General features: G+C 54.4%; 3 protein-coding genes across 5 annotated transcripts; 2 read left to right on the plus strand and 1 right to left on the minus strand.

Annotated features, from left to right (window-relative positions):
* Positions 1-869: 869 nt before the first annotated feature.
* Positions 870-4,589, minus strand: Klhdc7b (kelch domain containing 7B). Its single transcript, XM_041671781.1, has one exon. The coding sequence runs from the start codon at positions 4,587-4,589 to the stop codon at positions 870-872; it is 3,720 nt and encodes a 1,239-aa protein (XP_041527715.1).
* A 3,937-nt stretch (positions 4,590-8,526) lies between these two features.
* Odf3b (outer dense fiber of sperm tails 3B) lies at positions 8,527-10,359 on the plus strand. Its single transcript, XM_041672604.1, has 6 exons — positions 8,527-8,717; positions 8,944-9,147; positions 9,378-9,482; positions 9,596-9,717; positions 9,953-10,093; positions 10,222-10,359. The coding sequence occupies exons 1-6, from the start codon at positions 8,609-8,611 to the stop codon at positions 10,303-10,305; spliced, it is 765 nt and encodes a 254-aa protein (XP_041528538.1). The 5' UTR covers positions 8,527-8,608; the 3' UTR covers positions 10,306-10,359.
* A 371-nt stretch (positions 10,360-10,730) lies between these two features.
* Positions 10,731-14,303, plus strand: LOC121461084 (thymidine phosphorylase). Of its 3 annotated transcripts, none has more exons than XM_041671847.1 (10): positions 10,731-10,782; positions 11,006-11,207; positions 11,345-11,547; positions 11,963-12,067; positions 12,423-12,552; positions 12,676-12,794; positions 13,310-13,472; positions 13,559-13,789; positions 13,921-14,061; positions 14,146-14,303. In XM_041671847.1, exons 2-10 carry the CDS (start codon positions 11,015-11,017, stop codon positions 14,301-14,303), a joined length of 1,443 nt encoding a protein of 480 aa, XP_041527781.1. In that variant the 5' UTR covers positions 10,731-10,782; positions 11,006-11,014. The 3 variants fall into 3 exon arrangements, with proteins under 3 accessions (XP_041527781.1, XP_041527782.1, XP_041527780.1); XM_041671848.1 differs by having other exon boundaries at positions 11,963-12,061; XM_041671846.1 differs by having other exon boundaries at positions 13,921-14,303.
* The last annotated feature ends 307 nt before the right edge of the window (positions 14,304-14,610 follow it).

The raw sequence follows: 14,610 nt of genomic DNA on the forward strand, positions 1-14,610 counted from the left end.
TGTCCCATGGACCTCCTGAATGGCAGGTGTTCAGAGGAGTAGTAAATGCCTCTCCTGCTTTACACAGCTAACAGCAGGTTTAACTGGAGTAAAGCACAGGGCTCATCTAGAAAGAGCTTGAAAGAAGTGGTGTGAGGGCCCAGAGAGTTTGAGAGAGGCTCGCCAGGTGCCAAACCGTCCTGACCCAACCTGGGCTGGGACTGCGGGCAGCAGAGTGATTATCCAATCAAGGAATAAGATATTGAAGGGCCATTTAGACCCAGACTCTTTTGTTTGTTTTTGGTTTCAGTTGGGTTGGGTTTTTTGTTTGTTTGTTTGCTTTGTTTTGTTTTGAGATAGGTTTCTCTGTATAGTTTTGGCTGTCCTAGAACTTGCTCTGTAGACCAGGTGGCCTAGAACTCAGAGATCCACCTGCCTCTGCCTCCCGAGTGCTGGGAGCAAAGGTGTGTGTGCCCCACCGCCCAGTCAGACCCAGACTCACTCCTAAAGGACCTCAAGATAGCAAATATCCCAGAATGAGGATGTTTCCTGAGAAACTTCGCTTCATTTTCCATCTTGGAGAACACAGGAAGTTCAAAGGGGTTTCCAACAAGTACCAAAGAGTCCCACAGACAGGGTTGTGATGAAGCCAAGCCATCCTAAGCAGGTAGGACCTGGAATCCAAACCAGCAGGGTATAGGGGGACCAAGAGAGCCAGGGTTGGGGGGTAGAAGGGATTCATTTCAGATAATCAACACCCATAACTTGACAAAGAGCTTGGGCACAAAACAGAAAGTTCTGCTCCCAGGTTTCTTCCCCACACCCCAGGTCCACTCAGAGAAGGTTTCTCTTGAGAGCAGACACACGGTTCTGTTTTTTTCACCCAGAACTTAGATTGTGGTCTGTAACCAGGTCTTGGGGGGCAAAGTCAGAGTGAATGGATAGAGGACCCCCTTACTTCCCAGGGGAAAGGGCTGCAGCTCCTTGGCCTGGAACTGGGCAGTCCCCTCCGAAACTGTGAAGGTAGCGGTGACCTGGTGGTTGAGACAGTAAATGGTGTTGCCCAGGACTGTGCAGTGGAGCGGGGCAGGGTCGGGCAGGGGCAGGGAGGCAGCACGGCTCCAGGAGCCTGTCACTGTGTTGTAGCGCATCACCGCAGCGCCTACGCCCCGCAACAAGTCAAAGCGGTAAAGGAAGCCGCCTAGTGCCACCATATCACTGGAGCGCCGGTGGCTGGCACTATAGGGGCACTCATCCCATGAGTCTTTCACTGGGCTGTATCTGAGCAGGCGGTAAAAGAGGTGACCCCCCGTGACATAGATTTCTCCTCGGCAGACCACAGCCTCATGGGCCACAGGGAAGGTGCCCTCGGGAAGGGATGCTCTCAAGGTCCAGGTATCTGTGCGTGGGTCATAGCGCTCCATGCTGTATAGGCACTCACCACCAATGGCGTAAAGCATCCCATCCAGAGCCACCAATTTGAGCTGGGCCCGGGCTTGCTGCATGGGCCGAACCTGGCTCCAAATGTTGGTCAGAGGGTTGTAGCAGTACACCTTGTTAGAGCAGACAGCCTTGGCACCAGAACCTCTGATGCCACCTGCCAGAAACAGATAGTTATGCATAGTGCACAGACCACATCCCCGGAGCGGGACCTCCTCTGGTACTTGAATCAGGGGCCGCCACACATTCTCTTGTGGGTTGAACACATGAAGGTATGTATGAAGATGCAAATGTTCAGGCCTAGTTGCCGGTGCGTCCTCACCATGAGGGCCCCTCATGAGCCCTGAGCGGCTCACCTGATAAAGGCTGGGCAGCTCGAGGACCCCCAACACTGTCTGGCCCTGGCAGGTCCGCAGGTTCAGGATGCGCTCCCTATCAGCGCCACTCAGCTGTCGGTAGAGGTGTGGGTCTCCCAGGACATGCAGCAAGTTGTTGCTCATCAAGACATAGGTGTCCTGGGCTAAGCCCAGCTCTCCACGCTGCTGGGCAAAGGCCAAAACCTCCAAGCAGCTGCCTAGATCTAGCTTTGGAGGCCATAGCGCCGTTGCTGTGGTAGACTGCGAGGCCTGTGAGCGGGACTTCTGAGACCCCTCCACCACTCCCCAGCTGCCAGGCTTCTGCAGAAAAATCATAAGCTTTTGTGTCTCTTTCTGTTTCTCTGTGAGGACGTCCCTGCTGCCTGCAGGTCTGGTTCCCTCCTTTAGCACCTGCCCCGGGGGCTTCTGGGATACTTCCTGAGTAAGTATCTGTTCAGAGCTCTGAGCTAAGCTACGTTTTCTCCGTTGCCGAGGCTGAGGGATGGGCTGAGCTTCCTGCTTCATAGTAGATGGGACAGGACCAGGCTGTGCCGGCGCGGGGAACTCTGGGACAGCCTCAGGCTTTGCAGTTGGGGCCCGAGATTCTTGACTTTCCTCCTTGGTTTCATCTCCTCTGGGGTCCCAAGTGGAAGACACACTAGTATCCACGCTCATCGGCTGTGTTTCACATCTGCCCTCAGCTTGGCCCCCTGAACCTACTGGTGTGACTAAGATTGACGGTGCTCTGTGTTTGTCCTGGAGGCTGGAGATTGCCCCTGCAGAGGTGGTATCTGGCTGTCTACCGCCCAGGTATGCAGATGTGCTGGGCTGAGCAGGACTCTGAAGATCTGCTCTCGGGGCACTACCATCAGCCTTTTCTTGCCTAGGGAAGGGGTGACTTCTAAGAACCATGGTAATAAGGTTTCCCCAGCTAGCTGAGATTCGTCCATCCAGTGAGCGCTTGGAGAGGCCCACACTTGACTCCCTAGACATAGGTCTTGGTTCACTGTCGACTGCAGGAACCTGAGCTACAACTAGGGCAGAGGCTGGGGTTGGGGGTGATGTTGGGGATGGGGCTGGTGTTGAAATTAGGGTTGTAACTGGAGTTGGGGATGGGGTTGAGGATGATGTTAGAGATGAGGCTGGTGTTGAAATTGAGCTTAAGGCTTTAACTGGGGCTGGGGTTAAGATTGGGGGTGATATTGAGGATGGTGCTAGGATTGCTTCTGGGGCTGAAGTTGGGGCTCCTGCTGAGGCTAAAGTCTGTGTTGGAAGGGAGGCTGGTCCTGCTTTGAGATTTTCACCACCCTGGTTAACCTCCAGAGACAAACTGTTTAAAGGAGCAAGGGTAGAGACTGCGTGTGGAAACCCAGGGCTGCGATGTACTGCCGTGGCAGAGGATGGAACCAGCTCTGTGTTCCGGGTCAGAGGAGATGCTGGAAGATTGTGAGAGGGGGTGCAGCTGAAGCCACCAGTGGACTTGGTCTTGTCCGGGATAAGCACAGCCCTCTGGCCAGCATCTGAACCTCCAGCTATCTGCTCACTTTCCTTGCCCTGACGGGAGCCTCTCCCTTGGCTAATGAGGTGGCCCTCTCCTGATTTCTCCATCTTGCTCTGGTCAGCAACTTGGTCCTCTTCACAGGCCTCAGGGTGCAGCTCTTCTGGCAAGGGGCCCTGGGAGGATGTGAAGTTGCTGGTGACAACAGCTGCCCCACTCTCCCGGGACCAGGCTTCCTCATCAGTCAAGATCCCCTGAGTCTCCCGAGGGACAGGGGACCCAGGCTCCCTGTTCTCCCTGTCCTTAGCCCCTGAGCCTGCAATGCTGGCGGGAGCAAGCTGAAGGCCGCTCCTCCCACACACGTCCCCGGAGTCCACCCGAGGTCGACTCTCCACGGCATCAGCTAGGCCCATCTCCTCAGGACCCTTAAGCCCCCTGCGTGAGTGGTGCGGTGAGGGACCTGCAAGGGAACTGCTGGTGAAAATGTCCTGGGTGGCCGCAGTTGCCAAATCCACAGCATCCCACACACTCACCACAGTGCCCAGGCGGAGGGGGTCCAGCTTTAGAGGACGGCAGGGTCGGTCTCCTGATCTGGCACCGGGCCGCCGACGCCTACGCAAGCTGCCTAGGCTTCTCCCCAGGGGCCCAGGAGTCCCCACAGCCAGGTGCCACGGGCTGGTATCCTGTTGCTCTGTATGAACGGGGCCCTGCTGAGCTGCCCCCTTACCACAGATGCCAGCTGCCACCACCTGCATCTCTGTTTGGCAATCAGGACTTCGAGGAGTAAAGCGGATCGTGATGGGGACAGGAATATCCCTTGCTTTGCTGTGGCCCTGGAAGGAAGTTTCTGGCCTGAGTAGCTCCCTTCTTTTCTTTCCCATGGTTGCTGGGATGATCCCTCTGCTGGCCACCTCTCCAGGTGTCTTGAGTGAAAGCCAAGCGTCTGATTCCGCACTTCTGCCTCGTGATGGCTCTGGGTCCTGGGCCCTCGCTGTAGCTGGTCTTCTCTGGCCATCTCCAGGAGCCTCTGATTTCTCTTGCCCTTTGCTCTGCCCCTCACTGGCATCACTGTCCTTGGACTTCGGGTGCAGGGCCGGCTTGTTTCCTTCAGCCTCAACCCGTTGCACACCCGCAGGTGTGGGTGCTGATCTGTCTGCCTCCTGGTCCTGCCTGGAGCCAAACCACTGCAAAGTCAGTGCTATGGTGGCTACCACAGCTAGCGCCAGCAAGGTGAGCACAGCCCCATCCCAGTCGTCCTCTCCATCACCATCCCAGCCCCAGAGGGGCCCACTAACCTCGCCAGCACCCTGGAGCATGGTGCAGACCGCAGATGTGCTGCCAGAGCCTGTTCTGGCTGACAGCTAAGCATGCCCCACACCCAGCCTGGGCTGCAGGCTGGGCAGATGACACTGCAGGCAGCTCACCTAGAGACAGCCCTGTTAAGGTGGACTGACTCTCCGGGCCCTCGACAATCAGGCTTGCAGGCTTGTCAGTAAACGGAACTGGCCCTATCAGCAAAGTCCGTGATCTACAGCAGCCTGCCCGTGGCTGTGTACCCCAATTCCGCCCCTTCCCCCTCCTTCTTTGCTCAGGGTCCTAGGGACAAATGAAAGTATTCCTAGACACACTGCCAACATTTCACCCAGCTATCTTCTGCCTTAAAGACCCTCATACTTCCCCCTCAATTCACCCTACACCCTATAAGCTATGTAAGAGCTCTGACAGGGAAGGGTTACCACACAGGGAGATGCTATCTCGGGGCTTAGCAACATGATGCTGCCCCGATGAAATTACCAGAAACTGGAGAGGCCAATTCCACCATGGCCACCAGGGAAGGGTGGGGGGTTGTTTTGGTGGGTTTTCAGGCTGAAAACAGAGAGCCTGGAACGAGGGTCATGAGAGTTACCTTTTGGGTATGAGACAAGTGAAGGTCTCATCCTCCCTCCTCCATCAGCTACCAAACATTGCTCCAATAAAGAGATAAAGTCACTTTCCAGTCAGGAGGGAAAAATAAAAGTGAGAAAGAAGGAAGAAAACCTAAACATTCTATCTCCCTCTCTGTGGCCAGTATTATTCCACCCTAACTTAAATCCTCCTGGCTCCTTTTACTACACTGTTCGGGTACTGCCCCAGGGTCCCTCATTGAAGCTCAGGGCATAGCCTACCTCTCCTGCAGTCACGGCATTAAACTGTACCCAGAGCCTTCAGAAACCCTCTCTGGCCCGGTGCCCTACCAGTCCAGTCCCTAGGACTCCTCTCACTCCTAAGCCGTTCCTATCTGAACCAAATCACACTCCATCCCACCTCTTGGCCCAGTTTGGTTCTCAGGGGCTGCCATGTGGATACTCTACTAGGCATAAGCACTTGGTATTTTTGGGAGGACACTTCTCAGTCTGCTCATCGCTGGAATCTATATAAGGAGTGAGTCTTAACATTTACCAGGAATGACCCAGGCACATAGGAAAAGAGACTGGAGTCCCCACAATTAAAGGTAGCTCCTCCAACAGGAAGTGGTCCTTTTCTTCCTCTGGAACACAATGGACCCAACCACTCCTTGCCTCGGGCATCGAGGAGGTAGCAAGAGTGTCCCTGGCACCTAGCCTGGGCTCTGCTGAGCCTCAAATATCTCATCTGGCCTGGTCCCATCCCAGCTTCCCATAGAACTATTAGGTAACAGTGAGAGGTTGGGTGAGCCCTACACCTTAAGGTGGACTTCAACTGCCAGAGGCCTTTCTTGCCATTATTCCTTGTCCCAGACTCAGGCTCTGTAGTTAAGTTTGGTTTGTGGTTAAGTTTGAGATCCTGGACCTTCGATAGATAGAGCTGCCACTTTCCCAGTCCCTCTTTATGGGCTAGCCAGTACCTTAGCAGCTCCGCACAGCTTCCGAAGATCCAGGGCAGTTAAAGAGCGAGGAAGGTACCAGAGGGAAAGTGAATGTAGAAATCAACGCGAACCATAATGAATGAGGGTCATGTAGGGGGCTCAGGAAGGAGAGGTAAGGAGATTTCTTGAGCATTTTTGGCCAGTCTGGTCTAGGCAGTGAGCTCCGGGAGAACCAGAGCTATGTAGTAAGACCCTGGAAGGAAGAAAGGAAGGAAGAAAGGAAGCAAGGAAGGAAGGAGAGAGCGCTGGTTGTGCTGGCAAGTGCCAGCAGGATTTGCTGAAGGAGGCAGAGGCAGGAGGATCATGAGTTCGAGGCCAGCCTGGGCTACACATTTTAATAAAAAAAAAAAGGAGGAAGGGAGGGGAGAGAGAGAGAGAGAGAGAGAGAATCAAGATCTACCATAACGAAAACTAATAAAATAGAAATGTAAAATGTAGCCGGGCGGTGGTGACTCACACTTTTAATCCCAGCACTTGGGAGGTAGAGGGAGGCAGATCTCAGCCAGTTCAAGGCCAACCTGGTCTACAGAGTGAGTTCCAGAACATTCAGGACTGTTACACAGAGAAACCCTGTCTCAAAAACAAACAAAAACAACAACAACAAAATGTAAAAAAAAATAAGCTGGAGCAATGGCTCAGCAACATATGTAAATCAATTAATGTAATACAAACATAACTGGCCGCAAAGGCAGAAATCACATGACCGTCTCAATAGATGCAGAAAAGGCTTTTGGCAAAATCCAATATCCTTCTTTGATAAAATACCCTAGGAAACTAGGAACAAAACAGACATATTTTAACACAAAAAGACTATATCTGACAAACATACAGATAATACAAACATCATACCAAAGAGAAAAAACATAAAAGCATTCCACGAAAACCAGGAACAAGACAAAATGATTACTTTCTCCACTTTTATTCAACATATTCCTTGAAGTCTTAGCTGCAGCAATAAAACAAAAGGAATAAAAATGGACACAAATAGGAAAAGACAAAGACCTTAGGGATTTATCGGATAGACCAGGCTGGCCTTGAACTTAGAGAGCCAACATCCCAATTGCTGGGATTTCAGGTATGCTCCATCACACCTGGCCTGGTGTCTAGTTTTGTTGGCTATTATTTTTGCCTTTACCAAGTTCCCTCAATTGTCATTTTTTACAAATAGATATTTATAATTTCACCTATAATTTTGTTAGTATCTTTTTGTTGCATTTTATTTTAATTGAGACGTGATCTCTCTATGTATCCCAGGCTGGCCTTGAACTTGAGACCTTCCTGCTCCAGCTCTGAGGGTTAGAACTACAGGCTAACTCCCTCCACCACTTTTCTTTTCTTTTCTTTTCTTTTTTTTTTTTTTTTTTGCTATTGTTTGGTTTGGTTTTGGGGATTTTTTTTCACCCTACTTATCAAATGAATTTTAAATGTCATTAAACATTAAAATTTTTATTAACATTGAGGTTATCTTAGGGCTATAACGTTTTTCTCTGAATACAACTTCAGCTGTAGCCTATACAGTTTTCATCTCAAGTATTTTATATCATTTATAACTCGAGGTTTGAGTTTCCTTTTAATCCCAAAGTTTTTAAATTTTTTTCTAACTTAAAAAAATTGTTCACTGAGAATTTGTATTGGAGTGTAATTTAATCATACATTGCTGCCTCTCTATTCAACTAGTATTATTTTCTGGCCCAAAGCATTAGGTTTTGCAACTATTTCGTGGGCTTACATAGATATGTAAATAAATTGAACTTTCTGTATTATTCCTTTTTTCTTAAACTTGGGGGGGGGGGGGGCTTTTTTTTTTCTAAACTTGTTTTTGTCCGCAGATTTATCTAATTCTGGAATGGCTGTGCTGGCCCGCGGACCGGCCTAATGTCCATCCAGCACACAGTCTCGGCAGTGGCAGGAGATGATAGGGCTGAAGTCCCCGGAGGGTGGGGCCAGACACTTGATCTGGTTGCCAGGAAGCAAGATGGGACATAATGGGTCTGAGAGTTTGATGGGAGTTTGTCAAATTGCCCGGCTTTGCTTTCTCAAGAGGGTAACCATCGTAGCAGGTTAGTGCATCTCCAGACCTTCCCTAGGAGCAACCTGTGCCCCTACAAGACCCTTCCTCAGGACATCCTTTCCCAACACCTCTAAAGCACCTCTCCCACCCAGAAACTCCAGACCATTCTCTTTCCAGTGTCTGGGTCCAAACTTGGCCTGTAGTTAAACACTGGTACAGAAGGCTCTGGGATAGGAGGCCAGAGATGGCTTTGAAGCTCGTTCCTGCCCCAGTGCACCCGCCTCCCAGCCTGGGAAACTACTGTTTGTTTTCCGGGTGTCATGGGATACGTGTTCGGCCTTGCCGTCGGTCGTGCTGGCTCCCGAGTGGAGCTAGGGAAGCGCGTCTCCTCCGAATTCTGTCCACAGGTGCTGCAAGCCCTGAGCAGCCCCGCCTGCGCCATGGGCTCAGAGGTCTGGGTCGGCACTTGGCGGCCACATCGGCCCCGCGGCCCCATCGCGGCACTCCACAGAGGCCCAGGGCCCAAATACAAGCTGCCACCGAACACCGGTAGCAAGGGCGGATACCCGGGAGGAAGTAGGGGGAAGGTGGGACTGTGGGCGGTCTACACTGGTGCCAGGAATCCAAGAACCGGAGGACTCTGCCCGGAGCAGAAAGGGAGGCAAAAAGATAATGAGTTCTGTGCTGGGACTGCCTTGGTGAAGTTGGGAAGGGAAAGGAGTAAAGCTGGCAGCCGCAGGGCGCTGTGGAAGGTGACGCGGGGATGCTCCCGCAGGTTACATCCTGCACGACCCATCTCGGCCGCGCGCGCCCGCCTTCACCTTCGGCTCGCGCCTGCCCTTGCAACACACAACCTGCGGGCCGGGACCGAGCCACCTGGTGCCCGCCCGCATGACCGTGCGCGGAACCGATGGCACCCCAGCCTTCTCCATCTATGGTCGCCTACGCCACACTGCGCCTGTCCTCACTCCGGGACCGGGTCAGCACCCTGGGGCACGGGTCTCCCCAAAGTGGAACTGCCTCAAAGGAAGCCCACTGGGAAACTCCTCACCCAAACCCAGAATCCCGGGAACCTTCTACCCATACCCAGAAACCCGAACCTCAATGTGGCTCCAATTTCTCTCAAGTGCCAAGACCCCAGGCTAAGCTCCCCATACCCCACCCCCACCCCGCCCCAGTTCTGGCCCACACTCTTGGTCCATCCCATAGGCAGATACTTCCCAGAACGCGCGGGAAACGCAACGTACCCCAGTGCTCCCCGGCATACCATGGCTTCCCGAAACTGGGGCATCCTCTCGAAGCAGCAAACCCCAGGTGAGGCCAGAGGGCTGTATCCAGCACTAGGGACCTTCCAGCACCCCAACCTGCAGTCTGCCATAAATACAAGGAGATTGGTCCAACATAACCTCTTGTTGGCTCCTCCCTAGGCCCTGCGTCCTACACTGTGCCTTCGCTCTTGGGTCCTCGTGTCATAGGCAAAGTCTCAGCCCCAACCTACTCCATCTATGGCCGCAGCGCTGTGGGCAGCTGCTTCGAGGACCTCAGCAAGGTGGGGGAAAGAACTGCCAGCTAGCTGACCGTCTCTAGTAATCAAGAGAGTCAGTAGAAATGGGGGCGGTGAAAAACACCTGGCGTTCTATCACTTAGGAAACTGAGGCAGGAGGATTGTGAGTTCAAAGTCAGCCTGGGGTACATAGTGAAAGTCTATCCTGAGGGAGGGGGGAAAAGGGATCAGTAGTCCACAAGGAATTGAGGCTAGACTCAACACCCTGCTCCTGTCCTAGACCCCAGGCCCCTGTGCCTACCATGTTGTGAACCCAGGGGTCTACAAGACTCGAGCCCCGCAGTTCACGATGCTGCCACGGACTTCGCCACCCCAGGAAAGCACTCCGAAACCAGGACCCGCAACCTACAGCGTGGAAGAGGTGGTCTGGAGTCCAGGGTCAAGGGGCAGGGGATGAGGGTCTGTGGACGGGGTCCCTGGGGTACAGGCGTTCCTGTATGAAGCCGAACAGTTGGCTTGGTAAGATCAGCAGCATCTCCTGGCCCGCAGCACCGGAAGCCTCGTGGCTGGAGCTTCGGGATCAGGCACTCAGACTACCTGGCCCCCATGATACCGTACCACGTGGAAGACTGACTCTAGCAGGCGCGCATCGGCCCTCGGTTGTTTTCTTAAAGCTTTTCAAGCCGGCGCAGTGTGTGTGCTTCTCTCTCTGCGTGGTTCGGCGGGTGAGGGGTGGGGCAGGTGAGCGCGAGCGTCGATGGTCCTAGTGGCGTCTGAACTTTGGAAGTGTCTGAACCCAGAGACTAGTCGGACAGACAGCAGTGCCCGGACCCATAGATATCAAGACCCCAGAGAACTGGGCAGAGCGGAAGCCAGTCCAGAGAGTACCACATCCTCCTGGCCCTTAGGGTCCCGGAAACATCCCCAATTGGCCATAAAGTAGCAGTTAGGGAGCAACTGAAGTGGTGATTGGCCTAACAAGTGCCACCTCCTGGGACCGCCCCATCTGCCCGCTGTCCCTGGACTACCTTTCTGTGGCTTTGTTCTGCACCTAACTCCACGACGGGCTGAGGCATACCAGGTCGGAACCGAGACAGAGCCAGAAAACTGGTAAAGGCCCCTAAGCTGACTAGGTACTGGACTGGGGTCTAGTTGTGAGATGGAGAAAAGGAAGCCAGACTTGGGGGTGAAAGGTACTGGGTGCTGAGGAAAACATGGGTCAATGAGGGGCACCAGAACACATTTAGGAGCAAGGTTGGGACAAGGGACCATGGTGGCTTCAGGGATATGGCCGGGGAGGCGGGTTCCAGCAGTGTCGCAATATCCTCTGCAGGCTGAAGCAATGGCAGCTCCGGGGACACCATCTCCCTCAACCCCAGAGGCAGCTGGTGCCGTCTCAGGGGGAGGGGAGAGGGAACCCAAGAAGCTGCCTGAGCTGATCCGCCTCAAACGAGATGGAGGGCATCTGAGTGAGGCAGATATCAGGGATTTCGTGCAAGCAGTGATGGATGGAAGTGCACAGGACACACAAATTGGTTTGTGGCAAGCCCTAATTGGACCTTGACCCCTAACTTCCCCATTCGCACCTCGAGGATCCCCAGTAGCTCATCACCATCCCAGGCCGCAGAAAACCCATGCGCTGTGAACACCCCACTCATATGTCCACACACAGGGGCTATGCTGATGGCCATTCGGCTGCAGGGCATGGACCCAGAAGAGACATCCGTGCTGACGCAGGCCCTGGCAGACTCTGGGCAGCAACTAGAGTGGCCCAAGGCCTGGCACCAGCAGCTTGTGGATAAACACTCCACGGGAGGTGTGGGGGACAAGGTCAGCCTGGTTCTGGCACCTGCCCTGGCTGCGTGTGGCTGTAAGGTTAGTAACTGCTATCTCCACGAATCTCTGACCCAATCACAAGCACCTCCTACCCTCAAGCCAGGCTCAAAGCTCTCAAAGACAAAATCCAGGGTTGTCCTGTCCCCCAATACAGACAATGGAATACAGCTGCCTCAGTACCTAACAGCACCCTCAGAGAAAGAGCTGGGTCTTTCTCTTGTCCCATGGACTTGGGTCCCAGACATATATGAGCGCCAGTTCCTGCCCTACTGACAAATTGCTCCCTGCCAAGTACGGTTTATTTTCCTTTCCAGCAATTGGGCACCCACATGAACTGTTTAAAATATTTGAAAATAGTACAACCGCTTAATTTCAGCTGAAGCTCTCACTAGGGGAGCAAGAAAATGGGGATAAGGGGAGTGGTGCCGGGGCAGACAGGAATCCTATCCATCAGGTGCCAATGATCAGCGGACGTGGTCTGGGACACACAGGGGGCACACTGGATAAGCTGGAGTCTATTCCTGGGTTCAATGTCACCCAGAGCCCAGAGCAGGTACAGGTGGGCCACAAAATCCATCACTGATCTGGGTTGAGGGGGAATCACTGGCCAGAATCACGGGACAACCAACGGATAGGTTATTTATACGGGTCACTAGTGAGAGTGTTGACTATTCTAAAGGTCATCAGTTGTAGATGGGCCGGAGTCGTAAGAGAACTTTGATCTGGATTATTACTCGGGAGTAGGTAGAAAACACCGATGGGCTGGTAATCATTAATGTGTCATAAGATAATCAGGTCAGGCATCAGAATCAGATTATTGGCACTTAGGCCATGTTTTGAACTCTCTCGCTGGGTCTGTGGCCAGGGCCAGTGAGAGGGCCCTTCCTCCAAGGTCACTGCAGGTGTCTGAACAGATATTGCGCTTACTGGAGGAAGTGGGCTGCTGCATTGTTGGCCAGAGTGAGAAGCTGGTCCCTGCTGATGGAATCCTGTACGCTGCACGAGATGTGACAGCTACTGTGGACAGTGTACCACTCATTACAGGTGACCTGATACGGGGTACCCTGACTGACATACGATCCGCTAGGCACTGCCATCTTTATCACAGAGGCAATACCCTCCGTCTCCAGGTATCAAACCCTGGGATGATGTTTCTGTTCTCCACAGCCTCAATCCTCAGTAAGAAGGTCGTGGAAGGACTGTCCACTCTGGTGGTGGATGTTAAGTTTGGGGGGGCTGCAGTCTTCCCAGACCAGGAGCAGGCCCGAGAGCTGGCAAACACATTGGTGAGCCCATGCTGGGCCTCTATGGCCTTTCTTTTTTTGTTTTGTTTTTCGAAACAGAGTTTCTCTATGTAGCCCTGGCTGTCCTGGACTTGCTCTGTAGACCAGGCTAGCCTCAATCAGAAATCCACCTGCCTCTGCCTCCCGAGTGCTGGGATTAAAGGCGTGTGCTACCACTGCCCGGCCTCTGTGCCCTTTCTATGAAGAAATGTGAACCTCACCTTCGGTCGTATCCCTGCCTCTGCCCACTCAACAATGCCTGTAGAACCAACTGGCAATCCCCCTTTCCAGCCCTCCTACCGTATCTAATCAAGGCTGTCCTGAGCTTGGGACTGGGGCAATCCTCCACAGAACCCCTCCACTAGGGTGAACAAGACCACCCCACCACCACCTGGCAGTGAGGCCCTGGCAGCGTTGGTTTCCGATCTGCACCCCGAGTATTTCCTGACATCCCAACCCAGGTGCAGTAGGCATGGAATTAGGTAATGCCAACTGGACACTGAGTAGTGCCTCCCCAGGTTAGGGCGGGAGTGGGCCTGGGGCTGCGGGTCGCCGCAGCCCTCACCGCCATGGATAGCCCTCTGGGCCGCAGCGTGGGCCATACCCTGGAAGTGGAAGAAGCGTTGCTTTGCCTGGACGGTGCGGGGCCGCCGGACCTTCGGGACCTGGTCATTAGGCTAGGTGAGAGGGCTGGAGTTAAGATCACCTATCTATGTGTCAGGGCTCTCAACCCTGCGGTTCCTGAGCTCCGTCCCTCCCGCCAGCAGGGGGCGCCATCCTCTGGCTTAGCGGACTGGCGGAAACCCAAGACCAGGGCGTTGCCCGAGTGGCCGCGGCGTTGGACAACGGCTCTGCGCTGCGTCGCTTCCAGCTGATGCTTTCGGCGCAGGGCGTGGAGCCAGGCCTAGCCAGAGCACTGTGCTCCGGGAGCCCCGCGCAACGCCGCCAGCTGCTGCCCCACGCGAGAGAGCAAGAGGAGCTGCTCGCCCCTGCAGACGGTGAGAACGGACATCCCCGGCGCCAGGCCCCACCCACTTCCTCTCTGCGTCTTTCCCTTCCTGGTCCCGTCCTCGTGCGTCCGCCTGCAGCTCCCTAGCTTCTCCGCGACCGCCTCTCCCCCACGCCCTAGGCACCGTGGAGAACGTCTTGGCGTTGCCGCTGGCCCGTGTGCTGCACGAGCTCGGGGCCGGACGCAGCCGAGCGGGACAGCCGATCAGGCCGGGAGTGGGTGCCGAGCTGCTGGTCGACGTGGGTCAGTGGCTTTACCGCGGTGAGCGCCGTTCGGGACCCGCAAGCAGTCCTCCACTCCCGGTCGCCCTGTGTGGCCTAGGTAACCGCTCCGTCGCTCTCGCAGGTACACCCTGGCTCCGCGTACACCTGGACGGCCCGGCGCTCAGCGACCAGCAGCGCCGCGCTCTGCAGGGGGCGCTCGTGCTGTCTGACCGCGCACCCTTCAAGGCCCCTTCACCTTTCGTTGAGCTAGTCCTCCCACCGACCGTCGTTCAGCCCTAAATCCTCGTTCAGCCCTAAATCCGACCCCACCGCAGGCAGGTGGGTGGGTCCCGCAGTTGAGCAAGCCCCCTACCCACCAGGGCGGGACTGGATGGGACAAGGTGAAACAAATGACCTCTGTGGTTTGTCTGAGGGTGCTGCCACTGCCTCGTCCTGTCCTTTGAGGGTGAGGTAGAGACCTGGTGTGAGGTCCGAGTGGTGCCGCCCAGAAAGGGGGTATGTTGTGAATATTTGTCAATCCCATCTTCTCCGGGTGATGCCAGAGACCTGGCCCTGAGCACGAATGGGCTATTCTGTGTGACACTAG

The sequence above is a fragment of the Microtus oregoni genome, unplaced genomic scaffold, assembly GCF_018167655.1.
Source record: "Microtus oregoni isolate MIOR12 unplaced genomic scaffold, Mior012 000022F_ref0000154, whole genome shotgun sequence".
NCBI classification, from domain to species: domain Eukaryota; kingdom Metazoa; phylum Chordata; class Mammalia; order Rodentia; family Cricetidae; genus Microtus; species Microtus oregoni.

What these genes read in the sequence shown, in the direction of transcription:
- Klhdc7b (XM_041671781.1), bottom strand. Translation starts at nt 4,589, where the DNA reads ATGCTCCAGGGTGCTGGCGAGGTTAGTGGGCCCCTCTGGGGCTGGGAT.
- Odf3b (XM_041672604.1), top strand. Translation starts at nt 8,609, where the DNA reads ATGGGCTCAGAGGTCTGGGTCGGCACTTGGCGGCCACATCGGCCCCGC. An exon ending in CAAGCTGCCACCGAACACCG is followed by an intron (nt 8,718 to 8,943) that starts GTAGCAAGGGCG and finishes ATGCTCCCGCAG; the next exon opens with GTTACATCCTGCACGACCCA. An exon ending in CAACCTACAGCGTGGAAGAG is followed by an intron (nt 10,094 to 10,221) that starts GTGGTCTGGAGT and finishes CCTGGCCCGCAG; the next exon opens with CACCGGAAGCCTCGTGGCTG.
- LOC121461084 (XM_041671846.1), top strand. Translation starts at nt 11,015, where the DNA reads ATGGCAGCTCCGGGGACACCATCTCCCTCAACCCCAGAGGCAGCTGGT. An exon ending in TGCACAGGACACACAAATTG is followed by an intron (nt 11,208 to 11,344) that starts GTTTGTGGCAAG and finishes GTCCACACACAG; the next exon opens with GGGCTATGCTGATGGCCATT. An exon ending in GAGAGCTGGCAAACACATTG is followed by an intron (nt 12,795 to 13,309) that starts GTGAGCCCATGC and finishes GTGCCTCCCCAG; the next exon opens with GTTAGGGCGGGAGTGGGCCT.